Genomic DNA, 27,058 nt, shown 5'->3' on the forward strand with positions numbered 1-27,058 from the left:
CCTGCATTACTATTTTCAGTCTATAAACATTCGACTTTCCCCCCCCAAACATTCTCATAGGTTCCCTTAACATTTCAACATTCTCCAGTAGCAAACATATTGATTTCACTAACATTCCACTATTCTACGTCAGTTTTCATCCAGCCGACTCTAAACTCCCACATCTTATCGCCAACTAGATCAGCTGGCGGAGTGAGCCTTGACCTGGGCGGCGTCGTGTTCCTGTTGGCGGCGGAGGTTATCGAACATGATCTGGCACATGGCGGGCAGGTCGTAGTGGTGCCTCCAACCCCAGTCTCCACGCGCCTCCGAGTCGTCGAATACCTCCGGCCACGTATCCGCTACACAGACAAGGAGAAGAGTGATGAAGGTAGGAATTAATGGAGTTTCTGTCCCCCCCCCCTCTCTCTCGCTCTCTCTCTCTTCGATTTGTGTCCCTTATATTGCAAATACCACTTCCATAGCGATTTATTTTCCATACATTACCTTTCTCGTTTTCGTATCTACATCGTTTGCATCAATAACGAAGATGATGATAAGGTGTAATGAGCAGAATAAATCGCCAAGGAAGAGGTGCTAAGAAGCGACTTATGTCACCTAATTTACGGCCTTTTATCTGTAATGACACAATACAAACACATTCAGCACACACATTCAAACAGATTCAAAACCTGATGTGTATACTTCAAGTGTTTGCTTCGATTCTCTCCATTTTACAATACATTTTTGGCAATATTCGTCCTTATGGAAAATAAGACTGTAGAAAAAGCATGCCCTCCCTGATTATTATTATTAAGCTTCGCCATATAAATAGCGAAGCTTCATTTCATTATTATCATTATTATTATTATTGTTGTTATTATTATTATTATTATTATTATTATTATTATTATTATTATAATTATTTATCTACTTATTTTTTCTTGTGATGGTGATGTTTCGTTACTTGTTACTGTGGTACTGTGTATGTAGAAGTGAGGTGGTGTGTGCAATGTTGTTTGGTGTGTTGGTGGTGCTGGTGGCTGGTGTGATGTTCGATGTTGCTTAGCGATGAGTCTGATGTTCTGTGATGTTGCGTAGCTATAAATATGATGTTATGTGTTCCATAGCGATAAGCACAACACATTATGATTCCTTGTGGCATTGAGTGTGACGCTGCGACTCGTAAAACGTCACTAAAACGTCACTAACCGATGTTCTGCCTGGAATCTGGTCGGTAGGTCACGACTAAATCCGGAAAATGTTGTCTGACGGCTGCCACCACCTCCTCGGGCGTGAAACTCATGGCCGTGACGTTGTAGGTGCGTTGACGAAGACGTTCACTGGGCGCCACCAGCATCTCCCACAGTGACCTGGTGGACGAGGGGCGGGAGGAGAGATTTTTTTGTGATTTGTAAAAAGAAAGAATCAAACGCCTGAAGCTACATAAATGTGTGCGTTAAGGAGTGATTGGATAAAAGTGAGGAGAGATAGATAGATTGATTGATGGGTGAATAGATGGATAAATATATATAGATAGACAGATAGACAGAGAGAGAGAGAGAGAGAGAGAGAGAGAGAGAATAAAGATGATAATGATAACACTGAAAAAACTAACTAGATACATCTACAGATTCTTAACAATAAAAATATGCTCTCTCTCTCTCTCTCTCTCTCTCTCTCTCTCTCTCTCTCTCTCTCTCTCTCTCTCTCTCTCTCTCTCTCTCCACACTGCTCGCTGGTGCAGTGGTAACGCTCTCGCCTAGCATCTGCTAAGACGAGGGTTCTCGCCTTGCTCGGGATGCGAAAAAGTTTCACTGACAAAGCGGGTGGTCACTGTCCTCCTTGAGCAAGAGGATGGGTGTGTGCGTGTGTGAAGGTCAAGGCTTTGCCCTTAGATCGGACTATATGAGCTCTCAGTTCTCATCCGGGAGGGTAAAATGCCGATGATCACAAAACCATCACGTGATCCTGACCGACCCGGTGAATTACACACACACACACACACACACACACACACACCTCAGACAGACAACAAATATGGATCACAGGCAATCGTGTGTTAGGCCTCAGGTAGCATTCAGACCATCAATCTATCTATCTATATATCTATCTTTCTGTCTATCACTCCCCACACGTACCTGAGACAGTCATCAATATACATCATAGGCAGTCGAGTGTTGGGCCTCAAGTAGCACTCAAACTCCCGTCCCTCCATCGCATCGTGGAAGATCTGCACCGCGTAGTCTGAAAGAAGTGGAGAGTGAGGTGGAGGGACGGTGGAAGTGGAAGGAATTGATTTATTTTTGTGAGGTGGAGGGAGGGTGGAATTGGAAGGAATTGATTTATTTTTGTGAGGTGGAGGGAGGGTGGAAGTGGAAGGAATTGATTTATTTTTGTGAGGTGGAGGGAGGGTGGAGGTGGAGCGAGTCGATTTATTTTCGTGAAGAGTGAGGTGGAGAAAAGGTGGAGGTGGAGGGAGTGGATTTATTTTCATAGGATACATACAGTTTTATCCTAATTTTTTCATCCACTCTTTTCGTTTGCGTATTTTATCGGTTTATTTTTGTTAAAACATTAGACGATTCTTGGATAGATAGATAGATACATACATACATACATACTTATCTATCTGTCTGTTAGGTAAGAGCGTAACGTTGGGTCTCACCTGTAGTGCCTCCACCTGGCTGTGTGTCTGAAGATATAACCCCGGGGAACCTAAGGCATCTGAAGTCCAGCCCGAAGCGGTGGTGGTAGTACTCCCCCAGCAGCTCCGCGTGCACCTGGGGAAGGGGGGGCGGTGCAGGGGAGTGAGAGAGGAACAGAGAAGGGGGGAAGCAAAATGGTGAGAGAAACATGGGTGGGGGGGAAGCAGGGGAGTGAGAGAGAAACGGAGGAGGGGGAAGCAGGGGAACTCAGTAGAATAAGACAACACGGTCGGTCTGTATTTCTTATCCATAACCCCAGTTCAATGTTTCACTGCTGCATAACCAATTGATTATAACACAATACTGTCTATTGGGATGGTAGCTGGTAAAACTGTGGACTGATAGATAAAGTCAGATATATATATGGATAGAGAGGATTTGGATACCTTGCTGACTCCATAGATAGTCCTGGGTCGCTGTATAGTGAGGTTTGGTGTGGGGTTCCGAGGTGAGTCTGGGCCAAACGCGCCAATGGTGGAAGGGACGAACACTCTCAGGTTGTACTGTTTACTCAGCTCCATTATGTTGTGCATACCCTCAATGTTCACTCTGCGCAGGAAATTGGATTAGGTTAGGTTACGTTGAGTTAGATTTGTCTTTCTCTCTTGAGTCTTTCTCTTTTTTCTTTCTTCTCTCTTTCCTCAGCTCTTCTCTTTCCTTTCCTTTCGTTTCCTCTTTCTCCTTTCCTTCGTTCTCCTTCCTGTCTCCTTCTCCTTTTCCCCTTTTTCCATTCCTTTCTGCTATAATTAGCTCTTCTTCCTTTCGTTTCCTTCTTTCTTCCTTTTCCATTTCATTCTGTTTCCTCTTTGTCTTCTCCCTTCCTTAACTCCATCCTGTCTCTTTTTTCTTCTTCCTTTACCCACGTCCCCTCCACTCTTGCTTTACCTGTTTCCCTTCTTACCTCAATACCTCCCTGTCTACCTTCCCTGCCTCTCTTCCTGCCTCACCTGATAGCCAGCGGTACATTCTGCTCCCCTATGGCCGAGAGCAGCGCCGAGAAATGCACCAACCAGTCTATCCTGTAGGTCACCACGATCTCTTGAAGGTTCTTGAAGTCCAGGATGTCCGCGAACACGTAGGGGCCTGGGAGGGAGGGACAGGGGAGAGAAGGAGGGAAAGAAGGAAGGAGAGAAGGAAGAAGGAGGAGGGAGGGAGGGAGAGAAGAGGGAAGAAGGGAATGAAGGAAGGAGGTTGAAAAGGTGGGAGGGAGGGAGGGAAGGAGGAAGAGAAATAGTGTGAAGAGTGTGAAGGTTAGAGAGAGAGAGAGAGAGAGAGAGAGAGAGAGAGAGAGAGAGAGAGAGAGAGAGAGAGAGAGAGAGAGAGAGATCAGAAAGCCGTTTAATTTAATAACATACTCGCACACAGATTTAAAAAAATCTTCCTTATAATACAATGTTACAACAGCTACTAAGAGCACAACTGCTTCATCATCATCATCATGGCCATCACCACCACCATCACCACCACCATCACCACCACCACCACCACCACCACCACCATCATTATCATCATCATCATCACCTACCTGAATTGACGATATCCTTAGTCGGCTTGACAATATCTGAGAGAATAACGCTGTTGGTGCCGTATTTCTCTCTCAGCAGTTTGGCTAGGCCCGTTCCCAGCTGTCCTAGTCCACCTGTTAAAATATTCGCTTGTTAGTTCACCTGGTGTTTGGTTAGACTGTGTTTATTTTGTTTAATTAAATACTACTACTACTACTACCACAATAATAATAATAATAATAATAATTATTATTATTATTATTGTTATTATTATTATTATTCAACCAATAGGAACGAATCAAACCATATCAAACACTTGCCCTGCCTAAAGTTTTAAGCGAAATGTGGCATGGTGCTTACCATAGACTTTTAATAACAGTTCAATTATTTTCTTTCAGTATATAGTAGGTTCTAAAACTTATGAAACTAAGAGGCTAACTTTGGACTGTTCGATGATTGACTTCTTAAATTATTTTCATCATCATCATCATCATCATCATCATCATCATCATCATCCCACATTCCGAAATACTCTTCACATTAACTTGGCTCAAATTCTTTACTCTTTTGCAGCATATTTCACATAGCTCAGTGGCAGAAGAAAAGACAGTGCTTCCTTTCTTCACCCATTCCATAACACTTCTTCATAACTAGCATTTCCTTCTATTCCATTCCCTTTTCTAACCATGGTCCAGTGACAGAATAAAAGACAATGCTACGGCTCTACATCCCATCCACAGCACTTCTTCGTGACTAGGGATGGGAATTTTAGACCGAATAAAGTAACCTCACCTGTAATAAGAATCCTTGGAGGGTCGCCGTCGGGATGAAAATGTCTCACTCCACCCACACGTGTTCTTCCCGCCCCCACGCCTACGCCCGTCACACCCCGTAGTACACCACCCACACGCAACCTGCAAGAAAAATATGTAAATAAATAAACAAAGAATCGTCATCATCATCATCATCATCATCATCATCATCATCATCATCATCATCATCATCATCATCATCATCCCCCTTCTTTTTCCCATCTGCATAATTTTTCATACTCACTATGCTTTGTGATGATGATGATGATGACGATATGTGTGTGTGTGTGTGTGTGTGTGTGTGTGTGTGTGTGTGTGTGTGTGTGTGTGTATGTGTGTGTGTGTGTATGTGTAGGCGTTAATATGTTATAACAATATGTAATAATTATAGACATTAATTTATAGATATTAATATGAGTAACACTTACATAATAAGTCATGTCTGGTGTACAAGGAAAGTCGAACACATATTCTAGTTTAGGTACGTGGGACCACCGCGATGTATCACAAACTCTTTAAGCCAGACTGTACCTGTATTTCATGAACACACAGTATAACCAACCTGAGCCAGTTATCTGACGTCATGGAAAACTACCTGTGGAGAGGTGCCAGACAAAGACACGCCTATGCACTGATCGGTATATAACTCCAGGGAAAGCAGCTGTAGGGCAGAGAGCACAAGACAGGAGACAGGGTAGTTAGGTGGTTCGTCGTCACGCTACGTTACGCTACGCTGTCAAGCACATCCCCATAGAACTTTGTACAATAAAATCCCGTAACGCAAGAAGTGACTGTAACTCACCTCACTCACGACAAAAGAATACATAGGGAGGGAAAGTGTGTGTGTGTGTGTGTGTGTGTGTGAGAGAGAGAGAGAGAGAGAGAGAGAGAGAGAGAGAGAGAGAGAGAGAGAGAGTGCTACCTATTCACTTTACCCGACGATGCACCATTTTACTAGCAGCGACCCACACACTCCACTGGTGATAGAGGGGCAGCAATTAATTTACAGTACACTTGCAATATCTCTCTCCATCTAATCAGCCCCCTCGGCTACATATATCAACATGTGTCTGTATGTGTGTGTAAAGGAAGAGGGGAAAAAGGCACGAGAGATTAGGGTCAAAGGTACAGGGGGTGAGGAGAGAGATGGAGGAGAGGAGGTATTTGGAGGAAAGGAGGGGAAATGGGAGGGAGAATTGTACTGCTTGTGGGAGAGAGGTAAGAAAGTGAGGGAGGGAGAGAGGAGGTGACGTGGAAGGAAGTTATATGTAAGTGGTGTGGAAGGTGTACATACACACACACACACACACACACACACACACACACACACACACACACACACACACACACACACACACACACACATACACACACACACACACACACACACACACACTTCCTTCTATTTCTGCTCCCGTTCCTCCTCCTACTCCTCCTGTTCCTCCTCCTCGGCCTCCTCCTCTTCTTTTTCTACTATACATCTACTGTACACGTCAAAGGGTTGCATAACACGGCCCTGTTCCCTCCTTGTTTATTTTGGTGGGCATGTTAAGATGGCTGCCTGCCAGTTTTCAGTGACGTCAGAAGGCGAAGCGGCCAGCATTCGAGTCTGCCAGCTTTGATTAACCCTTTCAGCACGGGAAACTACTATGTTGAATAAAATCGTCCGATTTTAGCAAAAATAATGAAATAGTGTCTTACGTCCTGAGGGCAATAAAGACAATTTGTTTTATGTCTTGTGGAAATAAAATTGAATACCGGTACTAATGTTTTTCACACGTCCAGAAAGTTATATAAATGAAGCGTGTGCACTCGTCTTGCGGTAGCGAAAATAGAAATAGCGCTCAGGAAGGCCTAGTCTTGGTACGTTTGATAATCCACTATTTTTTTGTCAGTTTGGAAGCGGTACAAGAATATGAGTTGATAATGTTTACCTAAAATGCTATTAAACCGTCGTACCCACAGCATAGCAGGATGTTTTGAAGGTTACACAGCATCGGGATTGGTTTTGGGATTAAGTGCGAGGTCTTATTGGCATGACGGTCTTTGTAAGCACCTCTCCGTTTGCGATTTGTTTTAATTTCCACTCCTTAATATTCTCTTGTGTGTTATTTTTTTTTTTCTACGTAACATCAACATACTGTAGTTTGAAAGATAACACACAAGAGGATTATAAAGATGTAAAATGAAAAATTATATATACATTGCCAAGGACGATACTTCATGAATGCTCCAAAACTTCTCCATGTCCTCTTTTACTTTCTCGCTATTCTTCCCCTCCGCTTCATGTCACTTCCTTTATATTCTCTCGTATCTTCTCCTCGTCTCGTTTTTCCCTTCTTCCGTTTCATCCCTTCCTCCATCGGTCTCATATTCCTCCTCCTGTTTCTTCATTCCTCTCGTGTGCTTCTCCCCTCATCCCCTCTTCCTCTCCTCCTTCGTCTCTTCCTCTCCTCCTTCCGTCACTTCCTTTTCTCCAGCCTTTCATTTTCGCTTCTCTCATTTCATCTTTCACCTCCTGCTGCCTTTTCTTTCTATTATTCCCAGCTCTTCCTCCTCATTTTATGTCTTCTCCCTCCACCACATGTCTCTTCCTCTCTTCCTCCTGTCTCTTATTTCTCCTCCTGCGTCTACTATCTCCCGTCTCCGCTTTCTTAACCTCCTCCAATCCAGTTTCAGTCTGAGGTTAAAATTAGTCCTATACTCATTTTACTGTGGCTTAAGATTGCCATAACTGTCTTGAATGCTGAGTTGTCGCAATAGAATAATACAGAATACGATGATAGTCACGAAGAAGTGCAATGGTAACGATGTACAGTAGAGCCGTAGTACTGTCGTTTTCTGGCACTTAGCCGCTAAGATAAGATGCAAAAGGAAGAAAATCTGGGCCAGGTTAAGGTGAAAGGAGTGTTGTCGGATTTTTCCCAATTTAAAACCTTTTGAAGCATTTACGGTAGATGAAGAGAAGGAGACAATAGAAGACAGTACCATCTTTTTTTTTTTTTTTTTGCTATTGATATAATTATGAGAATGCTGAACGAGAGAAAGTAAATAGATAATACAGGGAGAAAGCAGGCTAAGATACTGACAGTATGAGAGTAGTACTGAAAGAATGTAAACATGAAGTAGGAAAATTGTTTAGCCCTGTTTCCCCTCCCACTTTTCCCCTCGGACCTTTCTTACTTCTTCCCCCTCCCCCCCCTCTCTCTCTCTTTCTCAAAGCAGTAAAATAATACGCACGCACTAAAAGCAGAGACACACTGCTCCAAGGTCGATTTCCATTGCCAGGATGTAAAGAAGAGGAAAGCAGACGATGACAGGCAGACAAGAAGAGAGAGAGAGAGAGAGAGAGAGAGAGAGAGAGAGAGAGAGAGAGAACCACTGTAGCTTGTACTGTATTAGATTAGGTTAGGAAGATCAGTTATATTGGAAAATAGTGCAGGTTGTTAGATTAGGTTAGTTGGAGCTTGGATAGCAGTATTATTATTATTAGTAGTAGTAGTAATCATAGAAGTAGTAATAGTAGTAGTAGTAGTAGTAGTAGTAGTAGTAGTGATAGCTGTTGTAGCCCCAGGTTCATTTGAAGTGTGAGCTCAGTGGACTGCAAGCCTAAGTTGAGGGACGTTTGTGTGTTGAGGGACCTGAGCCACCTGGTTATATCAGTGCCACCACGCGATGGCGTCTCCCTCCACCACCTTGAACCTAGATAAATAAAAGAAACATCACAGATAAAGGTTTTTCACCTTAACTTGGCCCAGATTTCCGTCTCTTTTTTGGAGCTTATTTCACGTCGCTCTGTAAAAGACAATACGACGGCTCTTCATCCTTTCCATCACATTTCTTCGTGACTAGCATCATATTCTAGCGTTAATATAATATCATTCAAGATGGAAAGATGGCACGCCTAATGTCTGACTTGGCTCGTATCTCTGACTGGGGTAAAAATAATATGGTTGTCTTTAATGCATCTAAGACTCAGTTCTTACACCTTTCAACCCGACAAAATCTTCCACAGGTATACCCACTAATGTTTAATAATATTCAGCTTAATCCTACATCATCCTTGAACATGCTTGGGGTTTCATTTACTCGGGACTTATCTTGGAAAGATCATATTACATCTCTTGTAAAATCTGCTTCCAAGAGATTGGGTGTGCTAAGCCGACTCCGCTCTTTCTTTACCCCTGCGCAATTGTTGACTCTATACAGGGGTTTTATCCGCCCCTGTGTGGAGTACAACTCTCATGTGTGCGGAGGCTCCCCTCATGCGTGGGGAGGCTCCCCTCATGCAGCTCTTCTCAATAGGGTGGAGTCAAAGGCTTTTCGTCTCATTAACTCGCCTCCTCTTACTGACTCCCTTCAACCTCTGTCTCTTCGCCGCACTGTTGCATCTTTATCTCTTTTCTATCGCTACTTTAATGGTCACTGCTCCTCTGAACTGTCTGCTTGCATTCCTCCACCTCTACGACGGGCGCGTAGCACCCGTCTGGCAGCAGACTCTCATCCTTTTTCTGTCCAACTCTCTAATGCAAGAATTAACCGTTACTCCCAGTCTTTCATTTATGCAACCGGTCAACTCTGGAATTGTCTCCCTCTGTCTGTATTTCCTGCTGCCTATGATCTCCAGTCTTTCAAACGCAGTGTGTCCAGGCATCTCAAAATGATCGGATCTTGAATTTGGCTCTATATTGTATTTTGTTTTTCTCTTGGAGGGAACTGTTACTGCGGGCTCATGGCCTTTGGTTCCTTCTTCCTCGCATAAAAAAAAAAAGTAAGAGTGAAAAGAGTATAGGTTTTAGACAGATCTATCTATCTCTTATCTATCTATATATATGGAGAGAGAGAGAGAGAGAGAGAGAGAGAGAGAGAGAGAGAGAGATCAGATTTTAGGCTGATTACTGGCTCACACTAAATCATTCTCCCGTATTACCCGCCTATGCCTGTTCAAGCGATGAAAAAGGATGAGAGTTTCGTGGAACGATAGACAGATAGATAGACGGATAGATAGATAGATAGATAGATAGATAGATAGATAGAGAGAGAGAGAGAGAGGAGGAAGGGATTTGTGTGTGTGTGTGTGTAACCTCAACATATGTGCCACCGTAATATGGCACTGAGTTAAATGACTGAGGTTTCCCTGTCACTGTAAGATTCGTGGTATTCCATTTCTCTCTGTCTGTCTGTTTCTCTCTCTCTCTCTCTCTCTCTCTCTCTCCCAAGTGACATGGGAGGCTTTGTTGCACCTTTTCCTTAGCGATTTACCGTATTTACATCTTGACTTTCTCCTTTATGCTGTCCCTGTCATTTTAATATCGACATGGTTTCATTAACAACGTACAAGAAGATAGTAACGTGGCTGAAGAGTCACATTATCGTGACCATTAAATAAAATACAAAAACCCACACTGACAGACGAAAAAAGATGAATGTCCAAACAGTTTCGGCGACAGCTGTCGCCCTCTTCAGTGGATCTACAGACTAAGGGTGATACAATACATACAATTACTGAGAAGCTGCTTATATGCACGGTAACCACTTATTTTTTTTTTATTTTTCCCCCAACGACACCTGATGTGACCTCACCTGACTTTCCCTTTACTCTTTCCCCAGCCTGCGCGAGGGATTACAAGGGGCGGTAAGAATCACTGGATCTAATTTATACATTCCTTCACTATGGTTAAAGTTTTTATATCTTTCTATACATACAACTTCTGCTATCCTACGGTTCTTATAATTACTACATATGTTCAAAATTTTGCTAGAATTCCAGTCGATTCTATGGTCGTTTTCTGAGGAATGAACGTACATTGCGTTATTTACAGTATGTTGCCTGTCTTACAGGATAATAAGATGTGATGTGCAGAATAAATCGCCACTGAGGAGGTGCCACGGAATCACGAAGATCTCTCAAAGACTGTTGCGTGGAATCCGTTTTATCTCATAGGATGCTGCGTGGAATCCCGTTTTGAAATCCCTTGTACTGTACAGTGCATCGTGGAATTCTTACATGATGCAGTGTGAGGCAATAGAGACAGACAGGTTATCAGATTTCTGCAACTCAAGGTCGTAAGAGAAAGATGGAAAATTGTAGGGTGAGTGGTGAAAAAAAAGAAAAGAAAAAAGACAGGAATTTATTTATGGCGTCTGATGGCAAGGGGCGGGAACCGAACCACCAATCAGCGCACGGCACGTCACAGTCCCGCCAGCCAATCAGGGCGCGACATCCCAGGGGCGTAGCTTCACCCTCAAAATAGACGCAGACGGAGTGGATTTTGGCAACTGATGTAGGGAAAAAAAGCCAACAATTTCCCCTGCGACCTCGTGGTACTCTTAGAACCCCGCCAGATGTTGATGCAGCCCAGAAACAAACTCAATGCCACTGGAGTACGATTTTGAAAGCATTTATATTATATTGATTTTCGTAGATGGACAGTTTTAGTGGAAGTACTCTGAGGTGCGTTGGCAATGGAGAGAGAGAGAGAGAGAGAGACCTAGGATGAGGTGGAAGTATGTGGAGTAGAGGTATATTAATGAGGGTGATGTGAGTCGCTGTAAGGGCAGCCTGAAGGGGAAGGACAGGGAGACATGGAGGCCGTTCATCTGTGGGCACCCCGTACAGGATTGACTCATCTGGCTGTAGATAGATTGACTGACTGATTGATATAGATAGTCAAACAGATAGGTAGACATACAGACCTATAGATTGACAGACAGACAGATAGATAAACATACACAGAGTTGGCTAAGGATCGTGTTTTAAGTGGCTTTGGAGTTTTCGTAACACGTCTCTCGTAGCTATTTATTCTGCAAATAGAAATAAGAACAAAGATAAAGAAATAAGAAATATGAAAAGATAAAATGATAAAAAGATGCGAAAAATAAAAAAATAAGGTAATAATAGGAAATAAGAGACTGATAAGGTGCAGGACGCAAAATAAACCACTAAGAAACAGGGACTACGAAATCTCCTGCGTCACAACTACATTCGAGGTTTTTCATTTTGTTTCCTTGAATATTCTTTTTTTTTTTTTTCTAGAAAGTTCAAAATGTCAAGGCATAATGATAATGCTTTTTCCACTGATTCCCTTGGGCGATTTATGCGTATTGTGTGTGTGTGTGTGTGTGTGTGTGTGTGTGTGTGTGTGTGTGTGTGTGTGTGTGCGTACCGTCTGTGGCGTAATAAGACTGACTCGCTGGCTTCTTGGAATTGATTCGAGTTTTTACACACACACACACACACACACACACACACACACACACACACACACACATTCTCTCTCTCTCTCTCTCTCTCTCTCTCTCTCTCTCTCTCTCTCTCTCTCAGGAGGAAATAGTCTTTAGGGATTCTGGCCTTTGGTTCTTTCTTTCTTGCATTAAAAAAAAGGTCCCTGAATGCACTAATCCACTGGAGTAATAAAATAAGGTAAAATTATTGTTACTACACGAGAGTCCTAAATGGAAAGTGTCTAGAAATGTAATAAATAATGTGATAAATGTAATAATGTGATAATGTAATACAAGATATGGTAAATAATATAATGAAACAAAATCCTCCAGTCCTGAAAGTGGAATGCCTATGTGATCAGCCCTAATGTAAGAAATATCGTTTGTTGGTAAAAGAGATAATATGTATTCCTGGTCTGTGAGAAAAATGGAAATTGCAAAGTAAATTTCAAACTGCAGAGGCCATAGGTTGAGAGACAGATAGATACTTAGGTAGGTAGGTAGATGGATAGAGAAATAGGTAGATAGGAAGGTAGGGAGGTAGATAGGCCGAGGTAGGTACGTAGGTAGATAGGTAAACTGAGGTAGATAGATGAATAATAGATAGGAAGATAGACTGTAAAGAGATAGATAAAGAGAGAGAGAGAGAGAGATACACAAATATTATCCATGGTACATGTATTTTTTGTGCTGTATACAGTTTTGAGATCTAAGTGTAGCTTACACGTGTGGGAATGCATGTGCGTGTTTGTGAGTGCGTCGTTGTGGTGGATGGTGTGACAGGTGGGTATAACCAGTGATGCCTCGTGTGTGTGTGTGTGTGTGTGTGTGTGTGTGTGTGTACTCACTGATGCCCAGCGTAATGGGTGGGAGATGTGTGTGTGTGTGTGTGTGTGTGTGTGTGTGTGTGTGTGTGTACTCACTGATGCCCAGCGTAATGGGTGGGAGATGTGTGTGTGTGTGTGTGTGTGTGTGTGTGTGTGTGTGTGTGTGTGTGTGTGCACGTTTGAGTGACAGCAGGTGTATCCAGTATGCCTGTAGGGTGACGGCTGTGGCAGTGTAAGACTTGCACAGGTTCAAGTAATTACACACTACAGGACCCACCTTCTCAGACTCGCCCTTCAGACATGACCCACTACCGTCTCGCTCTCCTCACTCTCTCCTCTCTCCTCTTTCATACTCTTTTCTGTTTTCATTTCGCATTATTTCACCCTTTTTCTTAGTTTGTTTTTTGTCTTTTTATAGTTTTTCTTTTGTTTTGGTGGACGTAGTTTCAGAAATGTACCGATGCTCTTTTTTTTTTTTTTCGTATTTCCCGCGCTGTCGTTTTTCCCTTCAACATCGTTCGCTAGGAGGGTTTGCGTGTTGTAATTTTCTCTCTTCTTCCTCCCCTCTTCTTTGGTTCTAGTCCTTTTCCACCTTCTTCTTCGTGTTCCTTTGGCCTACTTCCATTTTTAAAGGTTAAATGTTTGTCTTGTGAGATTTTCCATTTCTTAAGATGGGCTTTAAAATGCATTCCTTGTCTCTTATGAAAGTTCCTCATGGACGTGTTCTGTATGTCTTATTTTTCTTGTTTTTTTCTTACATTTTTTATGTCATCCTTATATGTAGTTCCTCCTCCTCCTCCTCCTCCTCCTCCTCCTCCTCCTCCTCCTCCTTGTTCTTCTAGTTTTGGTGCTTTTCCGTTTTTCATGACTTATTTTCCATTCTTTCCCTCCGAGGTTGTATCCCCCCCCTCTCTCTCTCTCTCTCTCTCTCTCTCTCCAGTTTCCATTTTTCACGGATCTCGTTCCATTCTCACCAAAATTGTTCGCTGGAAGGGTTTGTGTGGTTTAGTTTTTTTTTTTTTTGTCTTATTTTTTGTCGGTACCCCTTTCTCGTTCTCCTTCTGTTTGCCAAGGTCATCTCTAAGCACGCATGCACGCACGAACGCACGCACACAGACAGACAGACACTAAGAAAGCTGGAAAGAAAGATAGACAGACTGATAAACGTATACATATAAGAATACACACACACACACACACACACACACACACACACACACACACACACACACACACACACACACACACCTGTAAGGTTAATAAGAATTTGTAAATGTTGTCCTGAAGGAAACCAGAGGGAGAAGCGAGCTAAGCAGGTAGATAGACCTAATGAGAGAGAGAGAGAGAGAGAGAGAGAGAGAGAGAGAGAGAGAGAGAGGAGAAAAATACAGAACTCATAAATAAGGGGCTAAATGAAAAAAAAAATCACATTCTTTACCTCATTTTTTGAAGTGTTTTTCAATATGGTGGCCTCTGAGTCTCAACTTGGCTCGATTTTTTGGCGCGTGTTGGAGTCTTGTTATGAAACTGGATAACTGCTCTCCGTTTGCGCGCGTTCTTTTTATTCTGCTTAATTCTTCTTATCTATATATCTTCCTGAATATTTATTGTATATAATTATATTCAGATGCACAGCTTCGCCATGATGGAATATTCTGGAAAATTTGGCCGACTTGTCACTGGGAAGGCGAATTCGGCAAACAGATTTCGGCAGTCGCAAATCTTTTTTCAAACGCCGATTTACTTTGTTTGTACTTAGCTGGAATGTTTTGTAGTTCCCACGGCTCAGTCTGTAGTAAATTTGTGAAAGTACTGAACTGCTTCGGAACCGGTTTTGTAGCAGTGTTATGTAAGAGGTAATGATTATGTTCCCAGTTCTCTTTTTTGTTCACTTTGTTCTTCGGAGTTCACCAACCTTTCTCTCTTTAAATTACCCTAAGGTATAATGCGTTTGTCCACCAGAATTTTTGCTCTTTTCGCTTTTTTTTTTTTTCCCTGTGTTTACTTCGTATTCAAGCTATGTATTTGTGTTCTGAGTTTTCGGTTTTGTGTTATTCCGTGTTCTGCTTCGTTTGTTCTCTCGTGTTCTTCCACTTCTGTTTAGTCTTCCACCGTTTTGTGGTCTTCAGCAGTTCTTTTGTGTTCTTGCATCCTTATTTCGTCTCCTTTTATGTTTCTTAAATATTTTCGCTGTTATTTTTTACTTTCCACTGTTCTTTCGCGTCCTTTCACTGTTATGTCGTGTTCTTCCACCGCTATTTATTGTTCTTGCACTGTTCTTCCATGTTCTCTCTCTCTAAATTTACATTCTTTCGCATTTTCTTGTTCTGATTCTGTTGTCCTTCCTTCTCCTCTTTCTTCCTGTTATTCCACTGCTGTTTCTTGTTCTTCGCCTCTTCTCGTGTTCTTCAACTGCTATATCGTGTTCTAACACTTTTTTTTCTCTTGTTCTTCGTCTGAGTTCGTGTTCTGCCACTGCTGTTACGTGCCTTTCACTGCTACTCCATGTTCTTCCACTGATATCATGTGTTCTTCGCCCGTTCTCTCTCGCCTTCTCAAGCACTAATATGTCTGAGTGGAGAGGTAGTCTGTTATTGTGTGTTCTACCTCGATTACCTACTGTACTGTTCCTTCGCCATGTCCCGTGTTCTTCCACTGTTCTCTCTTTTCTTCGTCTGTTCCTTCGAGTTCTTCGCCTGTTATCTCGTATTCTGCACTAATAGGTCCGAGTGGAGAAGTAGGTAGTGGGTTATAGGAGCCTTCCCGAGCACTACCTTCTGCCTGGGCACTCTGCCGCATACTGCCATGCCCTTCTCTGCCCCCCCACCTCCCTCTCTCTCTCTCTCTCTCACACACACACACACACACACACACACACACACACACACACACACACAGGAATATATACATACCCCTGTACATACATACATACATACAGTACATACAGTAGATACATACAATAATACTGTAGTACCACTGGTTGTATTAATACTTTCATTATTATTATTATTATTATTATTATCAGTCCTGCGAAGCAAGAAGCCATCATTTTCGGTAACGAGACCTATACCGTTGCGTTAGCTTCAGTGTGTGTGTGTGTGTGTGTGTGTGTGTGTACTCGGGCGATACTTGGGATTTGTGTGAAACATCTCTGGTGAGTTCCGCTAGTTGCTGGGAAAGGTTTCCACTATATACGATTTTGCAACTATGATTTTTTTTTTTTTTTTGGGGGGGGGGTCAGCTCCCCTCACCAAATTAAAATGTCTCAGAAATAGTGACACGAGGACAGCTATGGCTTTGACATTTTGCTACATGTTGTACAATGGACTGCCATCCGTAATGCGATATTTGGAAGGCTTGATCCCCCTGATGATTATTGGGGGATAAGCCCCCCGTCCCCAAAATAAAAACGATCAGAAATAGGGGAAAGTGAGCACTTTCCCCCCCAAAAAAAAAAACTTCTCCGGTCAGTTCATCTGGTTTTTTGATAATGTCTTCTAGTATATGAAGTTTCCCGCCATTATTTTTAGGGAGGTCAGCCCCTCGCACCAAATTAAAAACTTCTCAGGAGTAGTGAAAGGACGGCAGATATGGCTTTGATATCTCAGTACAAGTTGAACAATGGACTCATCCGTAATGCGATAATTGGAGAACGTGATTCATCCCAGTGATTCTGGAAGGGGGGACCAGCCCCTTCCAGGAAATAAAACTATAAAAAAAAAAAAAATAGAAAAATGTGAATGAAACGTTCCAGGTTAGTTGGTTTGGTTATTTCAAAGGTCTTTTACAATATACAATTTTTCTACCATTATTTTTAGGGAAGCCAGCCCCCCCCCCTCACCTAATTTAGGACTCTCAGAAATAATGAAGGACAGGTATGGCTTTGATATCTTAGTACATATTGTACAATGGACTCTCGTCCGTAATGAGATATTTGGAGAGCGTGACCGCCCCAGGGTTTCTTGGGGGTCCAAACATCCTCCAAAAAATAAAAGTGTTCAGAAATAGGGGTTTATGAACACACGGATTTTAAAGAAGTCGGCATGCCTATCACAGGGGTAGGTGTACAGTTTCCCTGTTTTCTCTGCACAGGAAGAAACTGCACATCTACTACTACTACTACTACTACTACTACAACAACAACAACAACAACAACTACTACTACTACTACTACTACTACTACTACTACTACTGCTGCTGCTACTACTACTAGTACAATTTTTTTTTTCTCCAGGTTCACAGTTTGGTGCTGAACCCCGAGCAGAACTCCCTGTGTGAACTGAAAGCCCATCCGACAGATCCATACCCACTTCCACTGCACCTCCAGCGTAAGAGAGAGAGAGAGAGAGAGAGAGAGAGAGAGAGAGAGAGACAGAGAGACAGAGAGTACATTATTTAGTGCAAAATTTTCTAATACAGATGGGAATAAGTAAATATAAAACATCTCTTCTATTAATCCTTATCCCTATGGCATCGGAATTTCCCAAACACCTCCTCCTTGGCGATTTGTTGTGAACATTTCATCCCCATATAGTTTTGTATGGTAAAGATGCTAACTAGACTGATGTTAAAACCGATGTAAATAACAGTAGAGTGTTAAGGTGTACTACGGAGAAAAAATCGCTTCAGAACCTCCAACGCCACTGTGCCCCTTCAGAGCAAGGATGTCTGTTACTGTATTGGTAACTGCAGACAGTTTTATTCACCTCAGGAGAGACTTTCAAAAATGAAATGGAGAGGCATTCAAAATGGTCAATTGAACTGAAAAAGAGAAATATAGGTAAAAAAAAAAAAAAACTTCTTCGGTCAGATGAAAAAATAAATAGACAGGCAGACAGACAGATAAAGATAGACAGATAGATAGATTGATAGATAAGTAGGTAGACTGACGTCTAAGTAGCAGGCAAGCTAGATAGTAATTAAACCGTGTGTTTAATCTCTCAACCCCCAAATCTCAGTCTGAGAGTGCATGTCATACAAAACTTGTGTCTGAGTCAGAAACGAACGTTTATTATTTAGCTACATATCTATCTTTATTTTTTACCCTTCCAGATGTCATATGCAGTGGCTTAGGATGCTGAGCAGTGACGTCACGATTTCATTCTACACTTATGCTCATTGTGCAGGAATTGAGTGAAATTCTTCCTGCTTCTGAGCTATATATGCTAATAGATACAACACCACACACCAACACCCATATATCTAGTGTAATTCATAAATTGTAATAGTTGTTAGCCCCTGGTTCATCTGAATGCAGGTTGAAACTACCCTTCTGCAGTCCACCATCTTTCCCTCAGGGGATGGGGGAAGGAGTTGAGAGACATAATTGTATGGTTGGACAGTGGATCCGTCCCGTATATCGGTGCCATCACGTGAAGGCGTCCCTCGTCCTTCTTCAGCATCACTCATCTTGTTGCGAGCTAGGTGTGTTAAGAAATGCACCACCGCCTCCCCCAACACCCAGATAAAAAGTGAAATTTATCAGATGAAATAAAAATAATGGAAATAATCTGTACTTATTAATTTCCTTGAGCTAAGTCATGCAATATAAAGCTTTTTTTTATTTTAACTAACAGCACATAAGAATATACCTAAAAAAATATCATAGTTAACTGCTACGAAGTCGTTAATTTGGCCCTAAGATTCTTTATAAATCCCGGTTCCTTGCTACGGGTACGAGGAGTATTTCCGCAATCGTAAATATGGGCTTAAAATTTTTTATAACTTTTATTTTCCGTGAGAGTTACCATAAACAGCAAAACATAAGGCCCCTTCCCTGCGTTAGGTTATGACGTCACGTTCCGGGCCCGAGCCACCAAAACCTTCATCAGCGCCATCTATCTTTTACTCCAATAACTAAATTTGTCATATAGGGAAGGAGTCTTATGATGTGCTGTTGATTGCTGTAAGCTTGATTTCGTTTTCAGGTGTGTGTGTGTGTGTGTGTGTGTGTGTGTGTGTGTGGATCTAGTAAGGAATAGTAAGTAGGTATAGGAGGGAGCAAGAGGGTGGGTGAGCACGGGGATGGGCATGAAATAGGTCCTTCCTCACCCACCTAACTACCCAACCCACCCACCTACACCCAACGATTCACACTCACCAACAACCCACACACACCTATGACAGCCAAAACAAAATCAGGTTTATAGCAACCAACAGCACATCATAAAGCGCCTTCCGTGTACAAAAACTTTAGTTAGCACTGAAAATGCACTGAAAATAGAGGGCGCCGATATAGGTTTTGATGGCTCGGGTCGTTGGCGGGAACGTGACGTCATAAGCGAACGAAGGGTAGGGGTCTTATGTTTTCCTGTTTATGGTAAAATGCACGGAATCGAGGAGTTATAAAGATTTTTAAGGCCATATTTACGATTGTCTAAGTAGTCCCCATACCCCCGTAGCACAGAACCGGGAGTTATAAAGAATTTTAGTCATATTTGCGATTATGAAAGTCTCTGAAGAGTTGAATGATATTTTTGACATTTCATATATATATATATATATATATATATATATATATATATATATATATATATATATATATAGTATAATGTGCTTGGATCAGGGTAAATTAAGGTGGGCTGGGTAGTAAAACAGCCAAGATTAAACTTACATTTTATTAGGTAGAGTGTAATGCTTTGTGATAATGAGGCATGGGCTGTAAAGGAAGAAGATATCCATGGGCTCAAACTTACAGAAATAATGATTAGGTGAATGTGTACTGCATCCTTGAATGCGAGGCCTGGGGAGGAGGGGAGGGCTAGGTTTACAACTGATGAGATGAGATAATGGATGAGACTGGAATGTATTGATGTTGTGATGAGGAGGGGTACACTGAGATGGTTTGGGCAAATGGAAAAGATGGAGGATGGCAATTGGGTGCAAAAAGCGAGAAGCATGAACTTCAGAGGCAGGGTTGAGAGGCAGACCAGAAATTACCAGGGACGAGATCACAGAGTGTGACCTCAGGCATAAGGGATTGTACAGGGAGGCTGCCAGCAATTGTGCAGCATGGAGAGCTCTTTAGGTGACCAAGGCCGACACATGCAAATGATGGAGCATATATAAACAAAACTATCGAACAATACAGTAATTCAGTGGGTAGGTGGATGGGTGGGTGGGTAGTAGGCAGGCAGGCAGGCAAGTAGGTGGGAGAGTAGGTAGGTAGGTGGATGCCTTTATAAACAAAACAAACAAACAATACAGTACAGTAATTCAGTGGGTAGGTGGATGGGTGGGTGGGCAGTAGGCAGGCAGGCAGGTAGGTGGGTGAGTAGGTAGGTGGATGCCTTTATAAACAAAACAAACAATATAGTACAGTGATTCAGTGGGTAGGTGGATGGATGGGTGGGTACTAGGCAGGCAGGCAGGTAGGTAGGTGGGTGGGTGGGTAGGTAAGTAGGTAGGAGGATGGATTAGCAGGCAAGTAGGTAAACTGGTAGGTAGGTCATAATCACTATCATAATTACCATCATCATTATTATAACCATCATCATCATTTTTTTTTTGTCGCACTTCATTAGAACCAACTTTTCATCCAAGTCCCATATTGTGCTGCTTTTTTCTCCCCCTAAGTTAATCTTGCCTCAGATCATGACACACAACAGTAAAATTTACATCCAAGTTCTTGTATCGCCATTTTATTTGCTTTACATCAAAACTGTCTCTTAGAACACAAGCAACAACAGTCAAATTTGCATCGAAGTCCCAAGCTGCATTACTTGACATTCTAATACAGTACAACCACTTGATCCCTGGATGACATCTCTGAGCACTATTTTCATCTTGGTCTGTATTGGTTCCATCATTTTCTGCACTGCTGTGCACTAACTCCGAGTTCCCATTTCTTCATCTGTTCTGCATAGGTTCTGCTATCACAGCTCTCCAGTTCCTGTGTGGTAACATGATAATATAAATACAATAACAAAAAAGGATATTAACTCTTATTCCCGACTCAACAACAACCATTATCTTACGTGGGATGATGATGGAGATTTATTTAAGTGTAACATTAGTGGTAGGTGGTGGCAACCATCATCCACTCACTTGATGTAGTGCTGCCTACTTCTTCCTTAGCCTTTATCATTCTTTTTCTGTGCCTGCCCTCCTCTCTTCCTATTTCTCCCATCTTTCCTGTCACTTCTTATTGCTTTTTTTTCCATTACAGGTGGCTTTACATTGAGTGACAACCCAAATGGTTTCCTGTAAGCCAAGAAACCATTTACAACGCTGGGTGGTAACCACATAACTAAACCATACGTGCTCCCTACGTGTCAACAAGTGGGTTGGTGGAGGGTTAGTGCCCCTCCCTGTAAAACAAATAACTCATAGTCAAATGGCCACCCCTTACGGGATTATGGCGTCTGGCAATTGATAGACAGATAGACAGACAGGTAAAGTGAAATAAAACCTTCTGAGGACTGGGGAAGCAGGGAAGGTCTCTATTCTAGCTATTCAAATATTTACTCCCTAAATGTGGGTTATGTCCTTTTTTTTAGTTAATTCTTGCTGATACCAGACAATTTAATTCAACTTATAAGAAATCTCTCACTCTGATGTTCATTAAGGTAATATCTACACCCCACTTGAAAAGTTTATTCTAAAAAAAATTCAGTACCACATCCCATTTCCTCCTGAATACATTATTACTGTAGGAAAAAAAAAAAGTAACATAAAGCACTGTATACCATGGAGTGAAGTGCTGGTCTGAGAGCTACTGCTACACTACAAACCACTTTTCTCCTGTCAACTTCAGCTTCCTCCAGTCATCTTCAAATCTCCAATGACCTTAACCTTCTGCCTGGTAGCATTGTAAAATATATATCCTCCCATCACCTTCATCTTCCTCCAAGCATAATCTTCAAACATTTACAAAGAACTGACTCCATGATTCCTATGGGTCATCTAGATTTCCATCCATCCATCTACCTATCATCCAATCCTACATTGCTCCATGAGGAGCGTAGGAGCCCGGGGCTAGGCAGCTGGTCCCGACATTTAAAATAAGAGTGACCAGCCTCACTCATCCCTGAGTGGCATGACATGAGCAATCAACCCCAACCATCCCTTGGATATAAACCTTCACCAGCTCAATCCGACTGGAGTGCAATAATTACCCACTAAACCACCAGGTGCCAAAATATGGTTATGTGGTTACCACCTAGCGTAGTAAATGGTTTCCTGGTGTTCAGGAACCATTTGGCTTGTCACTCAGTGTAGAGTCACCCACAGGCAGAAGGAAGATGAATGAATGAAGGAAAGAAAGACAGAAGAGGGAGCGTAAAGTCACCCGTAGGCATAAGGACAAGGAAAGAATGAAGGAAAGAAAGATGGAGGAGAGGAAAGGGCAGACACCCGACAGCAGCACTACATCGAGTGAGTGGATGCTGAGCGCCCCCACCTACCACTTACACCTGAAAAAATTACAGGGATGTATTTCAATATATCACACTGGAGACAGCAAGAATAAAGTATAAAATACACATCTACACTGGAGATGTTAGACAAAGGCAAAAAAAATTATACTGACACTCCTCAAATCTTTGTAGCTTGGTTGATGTCATACAGTACTAACTGTTCCTGTCTGATTTTTTTTTTTTCCCCCCAGTGTACTCTTGCTTCTACTGTATTACCTGGGATAGCCCCAGTTTAATGAGGCTTACAACTAACCTCTCCAATTTGAAAAGCTGTATACAACTGTCCAGTCTGGTATAAAGTGTACTTGTGACATGATGTACAGTACATGAGAGGACAGAGATGGTATACACATATGAAGAGAAAGGAAGAGGTTATGTTGGTAAGGATGATTATGAATATGAATGCTGATGATCGAGTGCCATGGGACAGACCTAAGAGGACATAAGGAGATCTGACAGAAAGAGACTAACAAGACCCTCCCTAAAACAGACAAACTGGGGGAGGCCTGATCTGATAAAGCGATACTCTGTTACATCTGATGGTCTCCCCTTGAGGTGGGATTTCAAGATCGTCTGAAAATGAATGAGTACCCCAGCATATTCTAGTGCTAAAATTGAAAACTATACCACTTTACACCAGCTTGGCCCAAAATTTTGTCCTATTGCTGTTTTTTCACATCCTTGTCATTGCACTTCTTCATGATTAATACAGTACCTGTACATTATTACTATAGTCTGTTATTACAACTCAGCAATCCCAATGGGGAGAGGGCAATTTCAGGCCAGGCTAGAGCAAAAAGAGATGGAAACATGTACTGCACCCCATTTAATATATGTTGTTTTTTATAGCAGATGGAAGCCCAGTGGCTTCATAGAGTATCTTAAATGTTACATCTGGTCGATTGAGGTATGTTACACTGAGAGTCTACTGTACTTCAAACCACTGAGCAGCCTGGACCGCAGCCATCAGGTGGTAAAGGCTTACACATGCTAGCAAAGTCAAGGTCTTTAGTAATCTGTAAAAAAAAAAAAAAAAAAAAAAAATTACTCTGTGATATGGTTGTCCCACTTACTATAAATTGTCTCCAAGTGTGTGGCTTTCCACTTCCACTGCAGTTCACCATTCTCCACTCAGTGACAGAGTTGAGTGGTCTTTCTGTATCTGGTAAGTTGCCATATCATCTGATGAAAACTGTACAGCGCCCATCTTCCCCTCTTGGAGTACTGGAGCCACCAAGTTACTGCAACCTTCTCTATCACCTCCTGTGGACAAAAGAGTAACTGAGAAGATATAATACAAACAGTTTATCTGTGCGACAATTAACTGCTCACTGCTTCTGACAGGGTAATAAAGGACTGGATGACAGATGGATGACTAGAAGAAAAAGTCAAACTGGGAACAGATTACAAGCAACTCTTCTGCATACCAGTAAATTATCCTATGTCAATGGATACATGGATGGAAAAAGAATTAATCTGAACACCTTACAAACAGTTCTCTTGCAAAACAGTAAACTATGTACAACAGAATCAGTGGGAAAAATATTACAAATCAGTTTTATAACATAACAGTAAATTATCCTAAGCTCCTGTTTGGGCTTTTAAAGAAATGTTTGAGACTTTCCAACCCATACAATCTGCGAAAGTTTACCAATGCTAAATAAAACTGCCTGACATTATCCAGAACCAAATGAGATGTAACCAGACTGAAAATGTTCAAAAAATATCTACAGCTTACTGTATGTGCTGATGTTTGAAAAGAATGTCTTCATGCAGTGACACCACTATAACTAATCAATATGCCAGCTGGTTATATAAAACTCAACTCTCTCAATCTGCCAAAAGATGGGTGGTGGACTGTCAGAGATGGGCAAATTCCCCCTGCAGTCCACCAGGTTCATGTTTCAAATGAACCTGGGGCTATTCTACCTCTTACCTGACATTTAATTCACTATCTATCTAATACTGTACACATCTACCTGTTATACTATCTGTTTATTAGCTAACTGACACTTAATCCTGTAAGAGGTGTTCTCTGAAGTTGGACCTTCAAGCATTTCCGTTTCTCCTCAGCATCATCCTCTCTTTCCATGACACCCCATTCTCCCTTGTATACTCCATTACCTGGCTCTTCTACCTGATAAATGATGGAACAGAATGAACACAGAAATTCTGAAGAGGCACAAGCAATTATTAACACAGGCACTGAATAGGGTTAACCTCCCCAATATGATGATGCCTACCTGCAGTATAGGTGTATTAAGCTAAAGGGAAATGTCTAAGTGTTGCTGTTGTTGAAGTAATTCCAGTCCATTTCACCAGGCAGATCTGTCAACAATAGGTATATAACTGCTTCTGTGGGGTTGTCCTAGAGGTACAGTACAATACCTATACGGTGTAGGGATGTGGCACCCCTTTGTGTTAGACAGTCTCACTCGGGTCGAATCGGGGTCCTTCCTGGGGAGGTTTGGCTCCCAGGCGGAGGCCATAGTTGCTCCACCCAAGGTGCATAGCACACTATGTGTAGGTTCCCCTTCAGTGCCTCTCACACCTTACCTTAGTAGAATTCCGTCAGCATGGACACAGTTAATGTGATTGTCAGCTGCCCCTAGGCCACTCCTCCTCTCCCATCTCATGAACAGATGATGACTGGAGAGAATTGCTACTGGAGCTTGTGTACCTTGGTGCTGGAAGCTGGTCAGAAGCTGTAGCCAACCACATATCTAGTTGGTTCTTGAAGCAATCTGGTGCTGTGCTCATCAGGTTCCTAATCTGTTGGGGTAGTGAGTTGAAGAGATGTGTCTGTGTACATGGAGCTGTGTACAGATTTGAAGAGAGTTCCTGTTAACCAGTTCAGTCTTAATAAATATTGCAATTTTTAATCAATGTACAGTATATAAAACATACCAGTACATTATTGCCATGTTCGACATAACAGCATATGATGATGGCAGATTTAGTCCAAACAAACCTTGCAAGACCTAATCTAACCTTGAAAGCCTCATTTCCATTCTTTGGCCCTAAGTTTGGCAATGTGAAGAAAATTAATACTGCTTTCACAGACAGGTTACAGCTGGTTAGGTATTATTTTGTAATCCTTACGAATTAAGCTTCACAACTAAATAACTGTGATGATAACTTTCCCTTGTTTTTATCGGAGTAAAAACACAGATGGTCGTATATAATCCCTAACACAGCATTTCGTAACTACTGTACTCAGGGAAATGTTTTGTTTATGTCACCTGATATGATGTCCCATTACAGAAATACTTGAACTTCATGTATGTGCTTTGAATGACTGCTGCTGTCTGAAAGTTTTAATAGGGCTAAACTAAACCACCACTATGACACTGGTTTTATCACTAGTGTTAAACATATCTATAATGGAACCTTAAAAGTTACAGTACCATACAGAACAAAAACATAATTACAAGAAAGTAACTAATAATAAAGCAAAAAAAAACTTTCAATAAGACAGAGGAAACCAAGCCTAACTAAAACTTCACTGCAGTAACTTTTTTTCATCAATTTTCTCTCCCAGTCTCTATCAAGCCAGCAAAGAATTAACTACCACACCAAATATGCCTCCAAAGTGAGTGTGAATTGTTAGCTGGGGAAAAAAAAAAAAAAAAAAAACATTAGAGGTATTAGAATTAATTTTCCACTTAACTGCTAACAAAGGTATTCACCCTTTTAAATACTCATACATCAGCCAACTAAAACAGTCTTACATAATTATTCCTTTAATATAGTGCTGCACATGACAGTTTAAAACAATTCTGAAAAGTCTCACAGACTTCATCCGTGGTATAATGCCCCGTTAGTGGTTTCCCTCTGCACATCCTTTTCTGTTTTCCTGTTCACTGTTCCTTCCCTTCATCATGAAAATAAGTTTTGCACACAAATACTGTTTTTTCTTAACTGTGGTGTATGCAAGGTGCCGTGTATCCCGGAAATTGGAAGCTTGATGCCCCGTGAGTAGCTAGCTGTGCCTCGCATAATAAATTTATTTCCTTCCTTTTGTCAGAATTACCTGCGGCATGCGTAGTTCCCATATTCGTGAAAACGTTATCTAGCGGTCAGAGCATCCCGTCTCACCATCCAAACTCTATGACTCGCCTTGATCAACTGTACTCTTGTAAAACACTTGTTTTATAACGTATAGGCACAGTAGCAGTCCTCGAAGGTCAACTCCTTTATTATATTACCACAAAATACATCCAGCAACGTTATAAAATACGTATAGTCCCAGTATTTCTTGGTAAATATACGAGAAGGCAGCAATGGCAGTACCAACTGGCCAGAGATCAAAGGAGCCGACAGCCCTCCTCCTATGTATAATAATCTCCTTGCTATTACACCTCGCTCCTGTGTCATTTATTTTTACTAACACAGCTACTGTGGCATATGAAAAAGGTCAATTCACTTACCTTATCAGCGCAAAGTGCCTTAGAGGGCGCAAAAAATAACAATAATCCTGGAATCTGATGCTAAAATTCTGAGAAGGTGGCTCTGGCAGTCTTCGGCAGCTATGTTGAACTAGGTCTGCACAGACAGGTAAAAATTACGAAGGCATATTGTTTTGCG

The 27,058-nt window shown here is 41.8% G+C and overlaps 1 protein-coding gene across 1 annotated transcript; it reads right to left on the reverse strand.

Moving 5' to 3' along the window:
* Window positions 1-51: 51 nt before the first annotated feature.
* Window positions 52-26,513, reverse strand: Tdh (L-threonine dehydrogenase). The gene is made up of 10 exons (XM_080272325.1): window positions 26,505-26,513; window positions 25,152-25,273; window positions 4,985-5,106; window positions 4,213-4,326; window positions 3,635-3,770; window positions 3,074-3,236; window positions 2,648-2,762; window positions 2,121-2,226; window positions 1,192-1,352; window positions 52-341 (listed from the first exon to the last, which is right to left on the reverse strand). The coding sequence occupies exons 1-10, from the start codon at window positions 26,511-26,513 to the stop codon at window positions 181-183; spliced, it is 1,209 nt and encodes a 402-aa protein (XP_080128451.1). The 3' UTR covers window positions 52-180.
* Between the last annotated feature and the right edge of the window lie 545 nt (window positions 26,514-27,058).

This window comes from Coenobita brevimanus, chromosome 50 (assembly GCF_032717465.1).
Source record: "Coenobita brevimanus isolate Jiangsu-jjx chromosome 50, ASM3271746v2, whole genome shotgun sequence".
Classification (NCBI taxonomy): Eukaryota; Metazoa; Arthropoda; class Malacostraca; order Decapoda; family Coenobitidae; genus Coenobita; species Coenobita brevimanus.